The sequence below is a fragment of the Ochlerotatus camptorhynchus genome, unplaced genomic scaffold (genome assembly GCF_037179485.1).
Source record: "Ochlerotatus camptorhynchus isolate MF236.1 unplaced genomic scaffold, CSIRO-AGI_Acam_v1.1 ptg000078l, whole genome shotgun sequence".
In the NCBI taxonomy this organism is placed as follows: domain Eukaryota; kingdom Metazoa; phylum Arthropoda; class Insecta; order Diptera; family Culicidae; genus Ochlerotatus; species Ochlerotatus camptorhynchus.
This window is the reverse complement of record NW_027040568.1, coordinates 5,219,937-5,234,882: the sequence shown is the minus strand read 5'-3', so window position 1 is coordinate 5,234,882 and position 14,946 is coordinate 5,219,937. Positions and strand designations below refer to the sequence as shown.

The window sequence follows — 14,946 nt, the reverse complement described above, 5'->3', positions numbered from 1 at the left end:
AAGAAGCGCCTAACTACCAATTCGGGATATCATCCTAACTTTATGTAGTATGGTCGTACCATATATGGTATCGTTAGTGTATGGTACCCGTTTATTAGGGTTGCGTTTGACGTTCAAACACAACCGCCATCTGTTCAGCGTACTACCCACCACAGTGTACTCAACAGATGGCGGTAATGTTTTAGCGACGATGATTACAGTGAGAAATATTCAATGTGTTATGTCTGTTTGTCTGTGGTAAAATCTTCCGATGGTCTTATCAACAGTACTAAGATTTTTCAAAATTACTCCCCTGCCCTTAAAATTCAACATAGTAATATCATAGAGGTAACTCTAAGACTAGAAGCAACAATCAATACGAAACTAACGATTTTAAATTGGCTCACCACTTTAGTAGCCTATTGGTCCCAAGCAAACGATTAACGTACCCTATTCTAGTTGAAATTCTATTACTACACTATGTTTGTTTTGATTCGCTATGAAAGTTTGACAGATAACATCAGGGGTGTGTGGATTCATGCAGAATATGCAGGGGTGAGTGAAATAGCTTGGGACTGCTTGGGACCGTTGTTCTGGTACTGAGTGAGCCAAAAAATAATAATGATTTTCTTCGGGACCCAGTGGTCTTAGAGTTACCTCTATGCTAGAAGGTCCCGAAATAACGTGCTCAACTTTTTGGCTCAGCTCTGGTACTGTCTTCGGTCCCAAGCTAATCGATTCACCCCTTGAAACATAGGAAAAACCAATAACCCCTCATTTTATCTGTCAAACTTTCATAGCGAATCAAAACAAACATTGCGTAGTACTAGAATTTCAACTAGATTGGGGTACGTTAATCGTTTGCTTGGGACCAATAGGCTAGTCAAGTAGTGAGCCAATTTAAAATCGTTAGTTTCGTATTGATTGTTGGTAATATTAACAACATTCATGATTAAAATGATTACTTCATATTATTCCAGGCATAACATTTGATAGCAAAAGCATTTGTAAACAAACTTTCTAAGGCCCTTTACACGTGAACCAAAGTACGCCCACGCAAACCAATACTACTTTCGGAAAGGTGATAGTTGCCCCTATCCAATGATGTTGTTGGTTTACGTGGGCGTACCAACAATCAATACGAAACTAACGATTTTAAATTGGCTCACTACTTGACTAGCCTATTGGTCCCAAGCAAACGATTAACGTACCCCATCCTAGTCGAAATTCTACTACTATACAATGTTTGTTTTGATTCGCTATGAAAGTTTGACAGATAAAATTAGGGGTCATTGGTTTTTCCTATGTTTCGAGGGGTGAATCAATTAGCTTCCCAACAAACAATTTGAGCTTATTAAAAGCTGAATAGCCATGTTTTAGCTGAAGAAGCAAATTTTTGCCTGAATAAGCTCATCTTCAGCTTTCAATGTTAGTTGGGTTGAGACCGAAGAGAGTACCAGAGGTGAGCCAAAAAGTTGAGCACGTTATTTCGGGAATTTCTAGTCTTAGAGTTACCTCTATGGGCGTACTTTGGTTTGCGTGTAAATGGCCTTAGAAAGTTTGTTTACAAATGCTTTTGTGCCGTTATCAAATGTTGTGCCTGATTTATAGCATGCCAGACATGGGAAGTAGGAGACTATTCGTACGATTTTGCATCGTTTGAAATTTTTGATAGAATCCCAGATTTACAGATTCTGAATGTGGATCAATTGATGGACCATCGATTCATGTATATAATGTTGGAAGAAACCATGGTAAAAAAAAGTAGAGAATATGGTAGATGATAAAACAATATGGTTAGTACTACTATTAACCAAAGAAAAAAGTTGATTCCAAGTGTTCTCAAAGTGAAAATATTAATAATGGAATGTACTATTGCATATGTTCCTTTAAATGGTAAAAACCACTGCGCAGTAAAATATATGATTAAAACTACTACGCCATGTAACTTTTTCCAAAATAGTTAAATTTACTTTGCTCGTGGTTACTGTAAGCATGTTATATTATCAGCAACAAAACGCAAGCGTCTTGCTCTCAATTTAACGCCTCCATGTGGCACATTATAGCACAGGTTTTCTTTTAGTGTACGGAAAACAGGATCGACGGAAAACGAATTTAAAAAAATGTCTGCTTTCTAGAAGCCTGTTTTAAGGTGTTTTCATACTTATTGAACGTAGTTTTTAGGATATAATATTTTCTAGTTTTACATATATCAATATCTTCCATAAACTATATTTTCTCGATAACTGTAAACCGAGTTAGCATAAGAAATTTAACGAATCGTCGTTGAAAATTGAACTACAGGCAATTATTGGAGGTTTTAAATTTGAAAGGGGAAGTTTACCGGGGCAAAAATAAAAAAATATTTTCTGTACGTTTTTATTTTTTTTTAAATATTGGAAAAAATTATCAAAAATCCAAGAAAATCAGTTTCTTCTTCTGATTTTTGTCAAAAACTACATGTAAACATATTTTTTTTATCTCATCATGAAAAAAATTGGACTCTCAGAAAAACTCAAGATTCGATGTTTTGTGGTATTTTGAGTCCAACGCATCATAATGTCATGCCATAATGAGTTATAAAAATGTTTTTGCACGTGATTTTTTTTTGAAAAATTATAAAAAAATTTGACTTTTTTTTAGATTTTTTATACTTTTTTTCAATATTTTTAGAAAAAATCAAAACTTTTTTTTTGGAGCGGTGAATTTCCCCTTAAGTCTGCTTTTATGTAAATATTGTGGCATGCTTCTTAAGTTGACGAAACTTAGATGTATCCCAGTATGTCTTGCCAGTTATTTACGAAATTTCCTAGATTAATTTTGGGATTATCTATGGATTTCCCTTGAAATTTTCACCACTAAATTTTAGCCGTGTAAAGTGGGCCGTGAATGAAATCTAGCAGTAAACAATTAATAACGCTCTGGGATTGCATCCATTTGAGTTAACGTATTGAGTAAAGTTTCTTGGAGTAAGATTAAAATAGTTCAAGTTTCGGCCACAAAGATGGCGCATCGACACAAACTTTTTCATTTCACAAGAAAGAGTTTTGCCGTTTTGTGCAAAGTTGTAGAACGTAATATTTTATAAAAAAGAATGTGCCCAGTAACTGAGATATACGAAGTTTTATAAAATTTGCCTGAAATTCACGTTTTTAGTATTACAACAATCATTCAAAAGAACACTTTAAACATTTTTCCTCGATCAATACAAACTTTTCCAGATCAATGCTATTATTTTTAGGGTACTGAAAAATATTTTTTTTTTTTTTCCTTGGTTTGTTTTCCGTCGATCTTGTTTTCCGTGCTGAGCACCAATGCTACCGACGCCAGGAAGGCAGCTCCCACACCTGGACCCTACATTTCGACCCATCAACTCATGAACCGGGGACCAACGGCTTTACTTCCCTTCCGAAGGAAGGCGTGATCAGAGATGTTATGCCTCAGAACATCCCGGCGGCGCCGACTGGGATTGAACCCAGGCCTGCTGGGGTGAGAGGTAATCACGCTTACCACTACACCACCGGCGCCGTATACTGAAAAATATATATTTCATGAAATTTGGAAAAATACATGTTTTTCTGAATGAATTTTCTAAGCAATGCACAAGTTAACGTAAAATGTTATCAATTATTAAAAAAATACTTCAAATAGACTTTAATTCCACAAAATATCTCTGAAGTATATTGAGATACATTTGAGATATTTAGATTAGAATCATAAAATATATTTTAATTAAACAAATTGTGCTCGTGTAGCTGTATTTTTTTCTTCTAAAATTTAAGAATGCTAAACTTTGAGATACACTTTAGAGTAAACCCATGCGGTAACAGCTTTCAAATCACATGAAGAAATAAGTTAAACAGTTTGGTTAGATTGAGGGCTAACATGAAAACAGACCACGAAGAATTCTCTTGGTGTTTGTGCAGAATTAATTTACTTATGTCAAGTTTCATGGTCTAGCTTCCAAACGCCGCTTATTAGAAAAAGGAATTTCTCTGAATATTATTCATGGCTGGTTTGTCTTCAAAGACTAAATTTGATTTTTATTGAACGTGAACGCAAGTTTATTTTATGGGTATCACTAAGACAACGTTGATCCTACTTCTTATTAACCATTTTCACGTATCGATTTCCAAATTCAAGCATACAGGCTCGTAATCCTTGTTGGCACAGATGGTAATCGCGATACGGTGGCACCAAAACTTCATCCAATGTATTCATCATTTCCACGTATTTCCGAAGAGCATGATCGTATGCATCTGCGTCATGCAATTTAGTGGCCGATTTGAACAACATGTCAGTATCCTGAAAACAATGTATGAAATGTTAAACGCTGGCCAGACTGAAGAGTAGAGTGATGCAAAATTTGAAATTTTCGCTCCACAATACTTAAACGATTCCAAATCGGATCCTGACTAACCTCTCAAAATTTGAACCCAATTGGTGAGAAACTGAGATGGCACAAACCATTTGAAGTTTGTATGGGAATTACTATGGTAAAACCAAGATTTTTGTTCATGTCTATCTAATAATTCACCATATCGGTCTGCTTCAAAAGTTTTCAACTTTACTTGTAGGATATTTTCCCAGCTACAACTTTGCTCAAGACCACTTTTTGATTAAATGCAAGGATCGAAAGTTATTAATGGTTCAATGCACTGATGTCCTATGATCATGCTCAATCACCTGCTCAGCAGGCAACATTGGTGTTTGTGGGGCGTTGAATAGGACACAAAAATCATGGCTACTATGTCACACTGCAAAATACAGTGTTGCCTACAGAGCAGCTGCTTGATCATGTCATAAGTTTACTAATCTCTTGAATAATTAATAACTATTTCCTGTTTCGTTTTACATAGAAACAATCTCCAGCAAAGTTGTAGCTGAGAAAATTTTCTATAAGAATCGCTATCGAGCTGTTTTGCAGCTCAATATGGAAAAAGACTAGAAGGCAATGAACAAAAAGTTGAGATTTCCCATAGTAATTTACATGTAAACTTCAAATGGTTTGTGCGAAGTCTGTTTCTAACCAAATGAGTTGTAACTTTTGGAGGCTAATCACGACCCGATTTGAAACCATTTAAGCACTGTGGAGCGAAAAAGTCAAATTTTGCATCATTCTACTGAAGAGTTATAACAACAATCAATACGAAACTAACGATTTTAAATTGGCTCACCACTTTAGTAGCCTATTGGTCCCAAGCAAATGATTAACGTACCCTATTCTAGTTGAAATTCTATTACTACACTACGTTTGTTTTGATTCGCTATGAAAGTTTGACAGATAACATCAGGGGTGAGTGGATTCATGCAGAACATGCAGGGGTGAGTGAAATAGCTTGGGACTGCTTGGGACCGTTGTTCTGGTACTGAGTGAGCCAAAAATAATAATGATTTTCTTCGGGACCCAGTGGTCTTAGAGTTACCTCTATGGTTATAACATGTTATAAGCCTATCTTGATGACACTTTTCTTGTCGATAATTATTATAACATGTAATAACCCTGTAGTCTGAACAAGGCATTAGCAATAATCAATACGAAACTATCGATTTTAAATTGGCTCACTACTTGACTAGCCTATTGGTCCCAAGCAAATAGATTAACGAATCCCATAGACTTCTCTGACGTTTGTGAATTGCACAAGTATTAGTGCAGAACTTTGGGTAAATTCAAAGGTTTTCTTGCATTAATACTTATAATTTACCCCGAGTTCTGCACTAATACTTGTGCATTTCACAAACGTCAGAGAAGTCTATTCTAGTCAAAATTCTAGTACTACACTATGTTTGTTTTGATTCGCTAAGAAACCTTGACAGATAAAATGAGGGGTTCGTGGATTTTCCTATGTTTCGAGGGGTGCATCGATTAGCTTGGGACCGAAGAGAGTAGTACAGCAACAATCAATACGAAATTAACGATTTTAAATTGGCTCACTACTTGATTAGCCTATTGGTCCCAAGCAAATCGACTAACGTACCCCATTCTAGTTGAAATTCTAGTACTACACTATGTTTGTTTTGATTCGCTATGAAAGTTTGACAGATAAAATGAGGGGTTATTGGATTTTCCTATGCTTCGAGGGGTAAATCGATTAGCTTGGGACCGAAGATAGTACCAGAGCGGAGCCAAAAAGTTGAGCTCGTTTCTTCGGAACCTTCTGGTCTTAGAGTTACTTCTATGGTACTAGAGCTGCGCCAAAAAGTTGAGCACGTTTCTTCGGGACCTTCTGGTCTTAGAGTTACCTCTATGGCATTAGCCTCCTCGGTTGGACCTAAATAGGTGTTTCTTACCTGTAATGACTTGAGTCCCTTCATAATGTTGGTGTGTTCACCACACTCAGTGCAGAGTACCATGAACTCGTTAATCTCCACTGGAATCTCTAGCACATTGGAACAGATCTTCCCGCCATCACATTTGAAACGCAGTACAGTTTGGTTCATGTCAGCGAATTTGGGCCAATTTTCTGAACACGCCAGGCAGTTACAGGAGAACTTGTACTGATTCAGAAGGGTGCTGCGGCGTTCCTCTCGGGAGACTTGGGTAAATAGGGGGCCATAGTTTTCAGCTACCATGGAGCCGGACGGGATATTTTTTACGGTCCGTACACAAACCGAATTGCCTCGATAGAATCGGGTTACTCCAGGTTCACAGGAGTGATTGAAGAGAGCCAGTGTTGGATAGAGACCGCCACCGATGAACGTTGATTTGCCTATGTCACGCTCGGTTTCCCGCTGGAGCTCGGAGATTTCGTGAGCGTTGTATTGCAGAAGCTGTAGGTTGTGTACCAATAGTCCACCGATGAAACTTTTGAAAAAAAAATGCTTTAAATGTTGGATCATGCCAGAAAACGTGCTAGGTATTTGCGGTTGTGTTAGTGATCTAACAAATGTCTAAAACGTATTTATTTACACTGAATAATCATAAATGGAGCAGAATGTGATCAAATTCTCGTAAAAATTACGATCTTATTGTATTTAATTGTGGAAAACCACTATTTTTAGAGTTGGGATGAAATGCAATACTAATATCAACATGAAGTTTTAGTGCGATAGTTTATTCGCTAGAGAATGTTTTGAAGAAGATATATTGATAGTTTCAAGAGACGCGTTAGTTTTATAAGAAACTCAATGCATCTCTCAATGCCACGAGCCGAAATGTTGGGATTAGAATGGAATGGAGATTTCTTGACGGACAAATGCGAGATGATCAAAAAGTGGACGCAGCACTACGATGAAAATCTGAATGGGGCAGAGACGAGGGCAGAGACAAAGAACTAAAGTAACAGGAGAAATAATTCATCGATACGGTTCACGAGGGAGACATGCCAGATAAGTGAAGTTAATAATGCTATAAAACGGCTAAACAACAAGGCAGCCCCTGATAAGTTGGCTACTTGTGTGCACCACTGATAGTCAGGATCCAGCTACTGTAAGAGTGGAATCAGGGTGTACAATATACAAAAAAATGACAAGTTAGAATGCGAAAACTACCGAGCGATTAATATTCTAAATGCAGCACCTCCAAAGTGCTTTCTCAGATTATCATTTGCCGTCTGATTGCTGCAAGCAAGCAGATTTGATTTAATTTGTCAAGTAGGTTGTTTGAACGGACAACCAATACCAGACCAAATCTTCACGTTATGGGAGATCCTCCAAAAGTGTTGCGAATATGAAGTCCACCACTTATTAACCGCATACGATAATATTGAATGTGAATAGCCATGGAATATTAGGCAGAGATGTATTTTCCCAGAAAACTTACCAGACTGATTAAGGCTATGATGGATGGGGAACAGTGCTGTGTGGAGATATATATAGGCGCTTCTTATCGCACGGCGAATGAGAACGACTCAAATTTGAGTTTAGTTCACTCATAATCGCCAAAAGTGCAGGAACTCAGTGATGAGTAAAATTTGTCTCATGGTTTACTGTGGAAAACCTAAAAAATCTGCCGGAAAATGAGGAAATTGACGAAAATTTTATTCAGTTTCGGAGTAGTACCAATAGACTGAGTGAATCCAATCTTTACTTTTCCCAAATTCGGGAATTTTTCCCTAAATTTTCAGCACATCATCAGTACCCACCTGAACAATCTAGCCAAAGAAAGCACACGATCAATGAGATTAACTCAGTAACTGAGTCGGATTTGATTCAAAAGTGCAAAAAGTGGGGATATTCAGTGAGTGAGTTAAATTTTCCTCCATTTTCCAGGAAAACTCTCTTGAATATGAAGAAAATCGAGAGATGTTTCTTTCAGTATATTAGTATACTCCTAGACTGAGTAAAATTTATGTCGATTTTTTTTTCACATTCAAGCAGTTTTTCCAGGAAAGCGAGGACAAGTTTACTCACTCACTGAATAACCCCACTTTTTGTCATTTTGCTGGGTTCGATTCCCAGTAACTGAGGTAATCTCATTGGCCATGCAAGTTTCGATTTGAGTCTTAATATCCAGGAAAATTCACCTTATTTGTTTAATTCATATACCTTCTTCTATTAACATCCACGTGCCTGACGTTTTACGACCTAAAATGTTGAAATTTCTAACATGTCAGTTCTCAGCAGATTTTGATGAAATAACTTTCAATAGTTCAAAATTTGGTTCTACTTAGTTTTTATATGTGTAGAATTATGTAGTGGGGTTAGTACCCATTTTCGGTACCTGAATTTTTAAATATATTGATACTGAAACACAAATTATACTCAATCTTAACACATATAAAAAATCAAACGATTTTTTTTTTACTATATGTTTAGTATTACTTCTGCGTGAAGTCAACGATTTACAAAGTTGTAGTTGCTAATTTCAAATAACAGACTAAAAACCAATTGCTGATCGATTGAAAGTTGTTTCAACAAAATCTGTTGAAAACTGACGACATGGTAAACGGATAGAAATGCCCCATAGAAATGGCAAATTTTTATAGCTAATTACTCATAAAATGTATAAGTAAACTAATAAAATGTATTAATGGCCACACATACTACTTATGTATTCTTGAACGACTTGTGTGGTTTGTCTTATGCAATGTATAAGGCTGATGTTAGGACAAAAATGTACAAGTAAAACATATGAATAAAATAATTAATTTTCGTTTCGTGTTGCAATTTTAGCTGTTTGGATCGTAAAACGTCAGGCATGTACTGCATATAATCCCGTACCTGTCCCATAAGAACAAAGTAGTCATTTGAAAAAATGGCAGTTGAAGCCTCGAAGTGCAATTCCTATGTAAATATTTGAAAAAAATCAGTGTAAATTAAATTACATGTTTTGTTTTTTCGGCGAAAAATCTGGCAATCTAAAAATCAGAATAATTCTGATCCCTGGACGATCGAATTTCAGGATTGGACTGATATGCGATTACTTTGCTTAATAGGACAAACTGACTTGATATTGTTTTTACATTTTTGATTATCAAAGTTTGTATTTTTATCACGTAATATGAAAGTAGATGCTAATTGATAGTGAATAACGTCCACGAATAAATCCATATGGGACTCATATGCGAGTAGAGGCATGAGGTGTTAAGGAAATATAACAATGCTGCTAATCCATCGCCGTACATACCTTTCTGAATCTTTTGATTTGTAATAACCACCAAGTGTTAGGCAAGCGTTCAGCAAAGTTGCCATTAATGTGCGTTGAAAGAAATCCTCCGGCGTACGCTTGTCCTCATGAGTAACCAGCTGGTACACCTTCCGATAGTCGTCATTGGCTAACCTACGGTACATAAAATACCCTTAACAAATGCATAATTTATACATACACATACAATCCAACACACTTATCAGTCAGTTCACTCTTCAACCCATCCAGTTCCTGGCGTATGTTCATGAAATATTTCTCAGACTTCTGTGTGATCATTCTCAGTGCCATGTGGCAAGTAATGGACGCTCCTGATTTCCAGAAAATCGGCAGAAATCCACACTCATACTGGTGATAGCTTGAATTTGCCTCTTTCTCGCATGTTTCAGAGCAAAAGATTACATCCGAACACTTAGGACAGCAAATCGGAATTGAAACTCGCTTAAAGCAGGAACTGCAATGGCTCAAGCTATACTCCTCCAACAGTACGGAAACGTGAGGTTTTTCCAAAATTAGAATTTCATTCGGTTTTAGATCCGTATTGGTCTTGGCAAAGCGACCCTCGTCTTGTGAGTAATCAAAGTATAATCCCTTATCGACGTAGTGTTCTGGATAAGAAGCGTTTTTGGGAGCTGCTGGAGATCGCTTTGTAGACTTTGCTAGTTTTGCTTCTGCTTCGATGTTCTTCGGAAGCAGCTTGATCATGATTTGTGCATCTCGTTCGAGCTTTTGGCGGCGCTCAAGTGGGAGCTTGCAATCGTCCAATGCCGGAAGGGTATCCCTGCAAGGAATTTAATGTACCAATATGTAACTGTAAAACAAAAAAATAATTCTCACTTGAAGCATTCTAGAGCTTTAACATGGTCCTTCTTGCCGAGATAACAGCGTGCCTTGCGCTCCGTAATCTTGTACATGAGATCCTTCGGATATTTATAATCGATTGCACGTTGGATATCTTTCAAGGCTTGATCGTATTTTTCCATGTGATACAGTGCTGCTGATCTATTAGCCAAGATGATCGCCTTTTCGGCTGCTACATATTTGGGATATTTATATACAACATAATTTTGGGGTTATGTTTGTTCTTCATAATAAGTGAAATCAATCACCTTCAACTACCTACCATTCGTATCCGGCGTAGACAAGTAGCACAAATTGTAACAAGCCAAAGCTTCGTTCCAGTTTTCCTTTTGAAACGCAAGATTGCCGAGCTTCTTGTACTCAAACGATCGCTCCAGACTTTTGCCATTGAACTCACGTGCAAGCTTCAGCTCGGTGACAATGGATTTCAGTGCATTTATGAATTCAAACCGCTTCTCGTCACTTTCCAGTTGGGCAAAATCGTTGAACTCATTTTGACTGATGCCACTGAGCATAGTTTCGCAGTACTTTTGGAAGAATCCATCCTTTTTGTAGATTTCCATTTGATCGGTGAAAAAGCAAGAGCAGTAAAAATGGCGGCTGTGAAAATTGTCCACACAGATCCGTATGCGGTGAAAATGTAACTAGGAATGATGAAGCCGGGCATTCACTACGCATTGTGAATTGGTTTGCGTGTCTTCATGTTTCAAGACTCACGAAATCATCCGAAGAGTCACGTGTATTGCCAGCGTGAAAGCGCACGAAGATTTGTTGGTGTTCATCACGTGCTGTTTGAGACGCGAGTGGGGACGTTTTGAAACTGTGAACGGCACATGCGCGTATCAGTCCAACATAAATAATATAAATCAAGATCAACAAATGAAAACACCTCATCAGCTTTTGTAAACAAAACTTCTTGTGGCATGTTCTCTTGAATCGGAGCTCGTTAACCAATACTGTTGGATAAGGGAAGCTTTTTGCTACCTGACGGTCTACTAGGTTTGCATGGGTGAACTCTGATTCCTGAGAAAAGGCCGCAAGAAGTTTCGGTTACAAAAGCTGATTTGGCCTTTTCAATTGTTGATCTTTAAATGTATTAAAATAGCTTTGTTCCCGTACTTGCTTTTTTGAGTGTGCTGTAAATTGTTGTTAGAAAATAATACTGGAATCGCAAATTTGCGCGATGGTTGGGGCCGTCTACCCACCGCCATTTATCAGCAATCTTTCAACCATTTCAGCTGATTTTGTGTATGTGATTAGGGTCAACCACAAACTTGTCATCGACAAAAAATCAGCTAAGTTGGTTGAACTGGGAAATGACGGAGAGTAGACGGCTCCACCCACCGCATAAATCTGTATTATTTTCTTACAGCAACTTACAGAAAAGCAAAAAAGCAAGAACGGGAACAAATGAAAAAATGCAATGACCGTTTCTCTTCATAGATTTTCTCTTCGCATTACTAGAGTTAAGTGAACAAATTTCCCGAAATTGTTCCAGTATAGTATACTAATAAGCAAGCAAAAGCAACATAAAATGCACAATTTTTTTCAAACCTGCCGAGATATTAACAAAAGAGAAAACGATCATCACATTAGGCCCGTATGATTCTAAACGCTAGATATTTATTGTTCGATAGGGATGATCGAAAAAAAAAAAACCTATAAACGGTTTAAACTCCCAACCCGCATAATCAAAAATTATCTGCAGTATAGTAGTAACTATATTGACAACTTATGCAGTATTGCAATAATATGGCTAATCCTCGTTTTATGCTCAACTTTTTGGCTCAGCTCTGGTACTATCTTCAGCTTTTTTACGAAAATAAATATATATCTATCAAATAACCCACCTTATTTAAATTACCGGTGCATCCACCAACTAAATCTAATGCCACTTGCAATTAATTTCAGTTGATGTATTATCGCTTTAAGTCTGGCTTATTTAATAGATATTCGTCGATGGATTAAATCAGCCTACTCTGTCTGCTATTTAGTTGGCAGTGGACTTTAATACTTAACGTGTTTTTATAATTTACAAGTCTTGAAGTAGCTTTATATTTAGGAACAATGCATTATAAAATAGTTTTATGTATTTTGTAAAAGATTCATCAATTCTAACAAGAGATTTGTATGAAATTTCACAATTTTCGAAATAATCAATGAAGTGTTCAAGGGCTGTCACAGGCTTAGTTAGTGCTTATTAGTGTTACCAGGCACACAGGATGGATTTCTCAATGTTGTACACCTCATGATGTTTTTTTTTTCTTTTTTTTTTTATTAGTTCCGTTGAATTAAGTTCAGCTGTAACCAAGCATCTATTCTTTCCAATGCTAATTGCTTGCAATTCTAATACAATCATCAATTTACTGCTGTAACACAATAGGGTAAGAGCATTTCTAGCTCAAATCGTTAAAAAAAATGTCAATTTTGTCTCGACCCCTTCTGATTTGAATGAAACATTGCTCACGTGTTCGCTGCTACTAATGGTTGCATTTTTCATTTAAATATGATTTTTTCCTCCAGAGTAACTTTTGAAAAGGGCGTATAAAAAAATGGATTATTTTTTTTCAAAAAATCATAACTTGAAAACCATTGATCTGATCAAAACGGCATATGAGAAAAAGTTTTAGGTAATTAAATTATCTTTGCGGAAAAAATACACTGAAAGAAAAAACTTCGTAAATTAGTATTTAAAAAACATAAAATGATGATTATCTTAAAACACCCCCCCTTCGATCTTTATAATTTTTTTTTTCAAGAAAATTGATGAAATACCCTTTAATTTCGTGAAAAGTGTATGCTGGTAACTTCCTTAAAAAGAAATCTATAATTTTTTTAATTTTTGTTGATTTTTACAAGTTGATGAAAATGCATATTTTTTTTGAAAAATAATAATTTATTTGAATTTTACACATAATTTTCAATAACTTTGCATGTAGAAACTTTTTTCCTAAGTCCAGCCGTTCTCAAGTTAATGCGAATTAAAAAATATAATTATAACAATTTTCAACATTTTAGGCCATTTTCAAATGTTTGTCGAGATGTCCAGCAACGAGATTTTATTTCATGATTGTATATTAAAAACCAAACAATTCATTCTCAGATATGGTAGCTGTCAGACTTACCCGTTTCTATCTAGAGGCAGCGGAGAGAAGCACGTTGATGTGGTCAAATGAAAGATTTGTTGAGATAAGAAACAGTATATAGGTATTTATTATTTTATTTTACAACTCATATTATTTGAATACATTGAATAATTTGGGTGTATCGTTTGAATTAGAGAATATTTTTACTGCAATTTGGTTGTTTGAAACTGGAATATAGCAATGATATTTTCGAGTTCCAGGAATTGGTTTCACTTTCTTAAAAATTGGATCAAATTCCGTGTCAGCCTTTTTGTATTCTTCCGTAGAAACATAACAAAATGACATTTTTGTTTGAAGATCTTCTTTACGACTATTTGCCCAGTCGTACAGTTGTTTAGGGTTCGTTATAGGGTGCTCGTGTTGCTTAGCTAAACTTGCTCTGGTTGCCATTCTCTTAAGGGTACCGCCAATCGCATCACAAGGACCTTTGCCGTGTGAAGTTGCAAAAAAAATTCCATTCAATTTCTACATTATGCTTATCTTTAAATCCACAGAGGCTAGCAAATTTTTTTTATGTTTTTGTATTGTGATGCTGCTCAATCTGGCATAAAAATACACTTTTGGACTGTTATTTGCAACTTTAAAAATTCTAATAATTTTGAGATAAACAACTGAACTGCTACTGTGTCATGCTTTGAAATTGATTTAGGTAGATGTTTACAACACTTGAAATTGTTATCCATCGTAAAAAACTACTTGCTTTTTAACTTGAAACGCTAAGAGAGATGAACTGAATGGAACAGGTGAAGATCGTCCCAATATATATATATGTAGCAGAATAATAACAATGTTGACATTATACCTTTCTTCATTAGGTACAATTGATTATAGCAAACTTTTTTAGGTGTGAGTGTAAGAAGCCTCCACGGGGTGCCTTTTTATGTAGTTGTGATATCGCGGGATGAGCTCTTAAGGCACAATATGGTATACGTCAGAGAAGTACCTAGATAATTTATCTCAATTACAGGTTTAATAACATATTTGTTTACCTGTTTATGTTTTGAGCCTCTGTTATGACATACACAATTCTATCCAGGTATACAACTAATAGAGGACAGAAAAAAGGCACATGAGTGGGTTTGTTGATTATTTGGGTATATTTGAGAGTATTTACTTATAAACTTGTTTCTTTTCCGCTGCGTCTAAATAGAAACGGGTAAGTCTGACAGCTACCATATTTGAGAATGAATTGTTTGGTTTTTAATATATATTCATGGAAAAACATCTCGTTGCTGGACATCACGACTAACATTTGAAAATGGCCCAAAATGTAGAAAATTATCATAATTATTTTTTTTAAATTGCATTAACTTGAGAACGGCTAGACTTAGGAAAAAAGTTTTTATATACAAAGTTTTTGAAAATTATGCGTAG

At 36.1% G+C, this 14,946-nt stretch overlaps 1 protein-coding gene across 1 annotated transcript; it reads right to left on the bottom strand.

Moving 5' to 3' along the window:
- Positions 1-4,042: 4,042 nt before the first annotated feature.
- Smyd4-3 (SET and MYND domain containing, class 4, member 3) lies at positions 4,043-11,078 on the bottom strand. The gene is made up of 6 exons (XM_065217707.1): positions 10,689-11,078; positions 10,403-10,598; positions 9,765-10,346; positions 9,548-9,700; positions 6,271-6,784; positions 4,043-4,284 (listed from the first exon to the last, which is right to left on the bottom strand). The coding sequence occupies exons 1-6, from the start codon at positions 10,987-10,989 to the stop codon at positions 4,078-4,080; spliced, it is 1,953 nt and encodes a 650-aa protein (XP_065073779.1). The 5' UTR covers positions 10,990-11,078; the 3' UTR covers positions 4,043-4,077.
- Positions 11,079-14,946: the final 3,868 nt, after the last annotated feature.

Bases quoted from the DNA above. Each gene is read 5' to 3' on its own strand.
- Smyd4-3 (XM_065217707.1), bottom strand. From the start codon at position 10,989: ATGGAAATCTACAAAAAGGATGGATTCTTCCAAAAGTACTGCGAAACT. The intron at 10,599-10,688 runs GTAGGTAGTTGA...CCAAATATGTAG, and splicing joins GTCTACGCCGGATACGAATG to CAGCCGAAAAGGCGATCATC. The intron at 10,347-10,402 runs GTGAGAATTATT...AATTCCTTGCAG, and splicing joins AAAGCTCTAGAATGCTTCAA to GGATACCCTTCCGGCATTGG.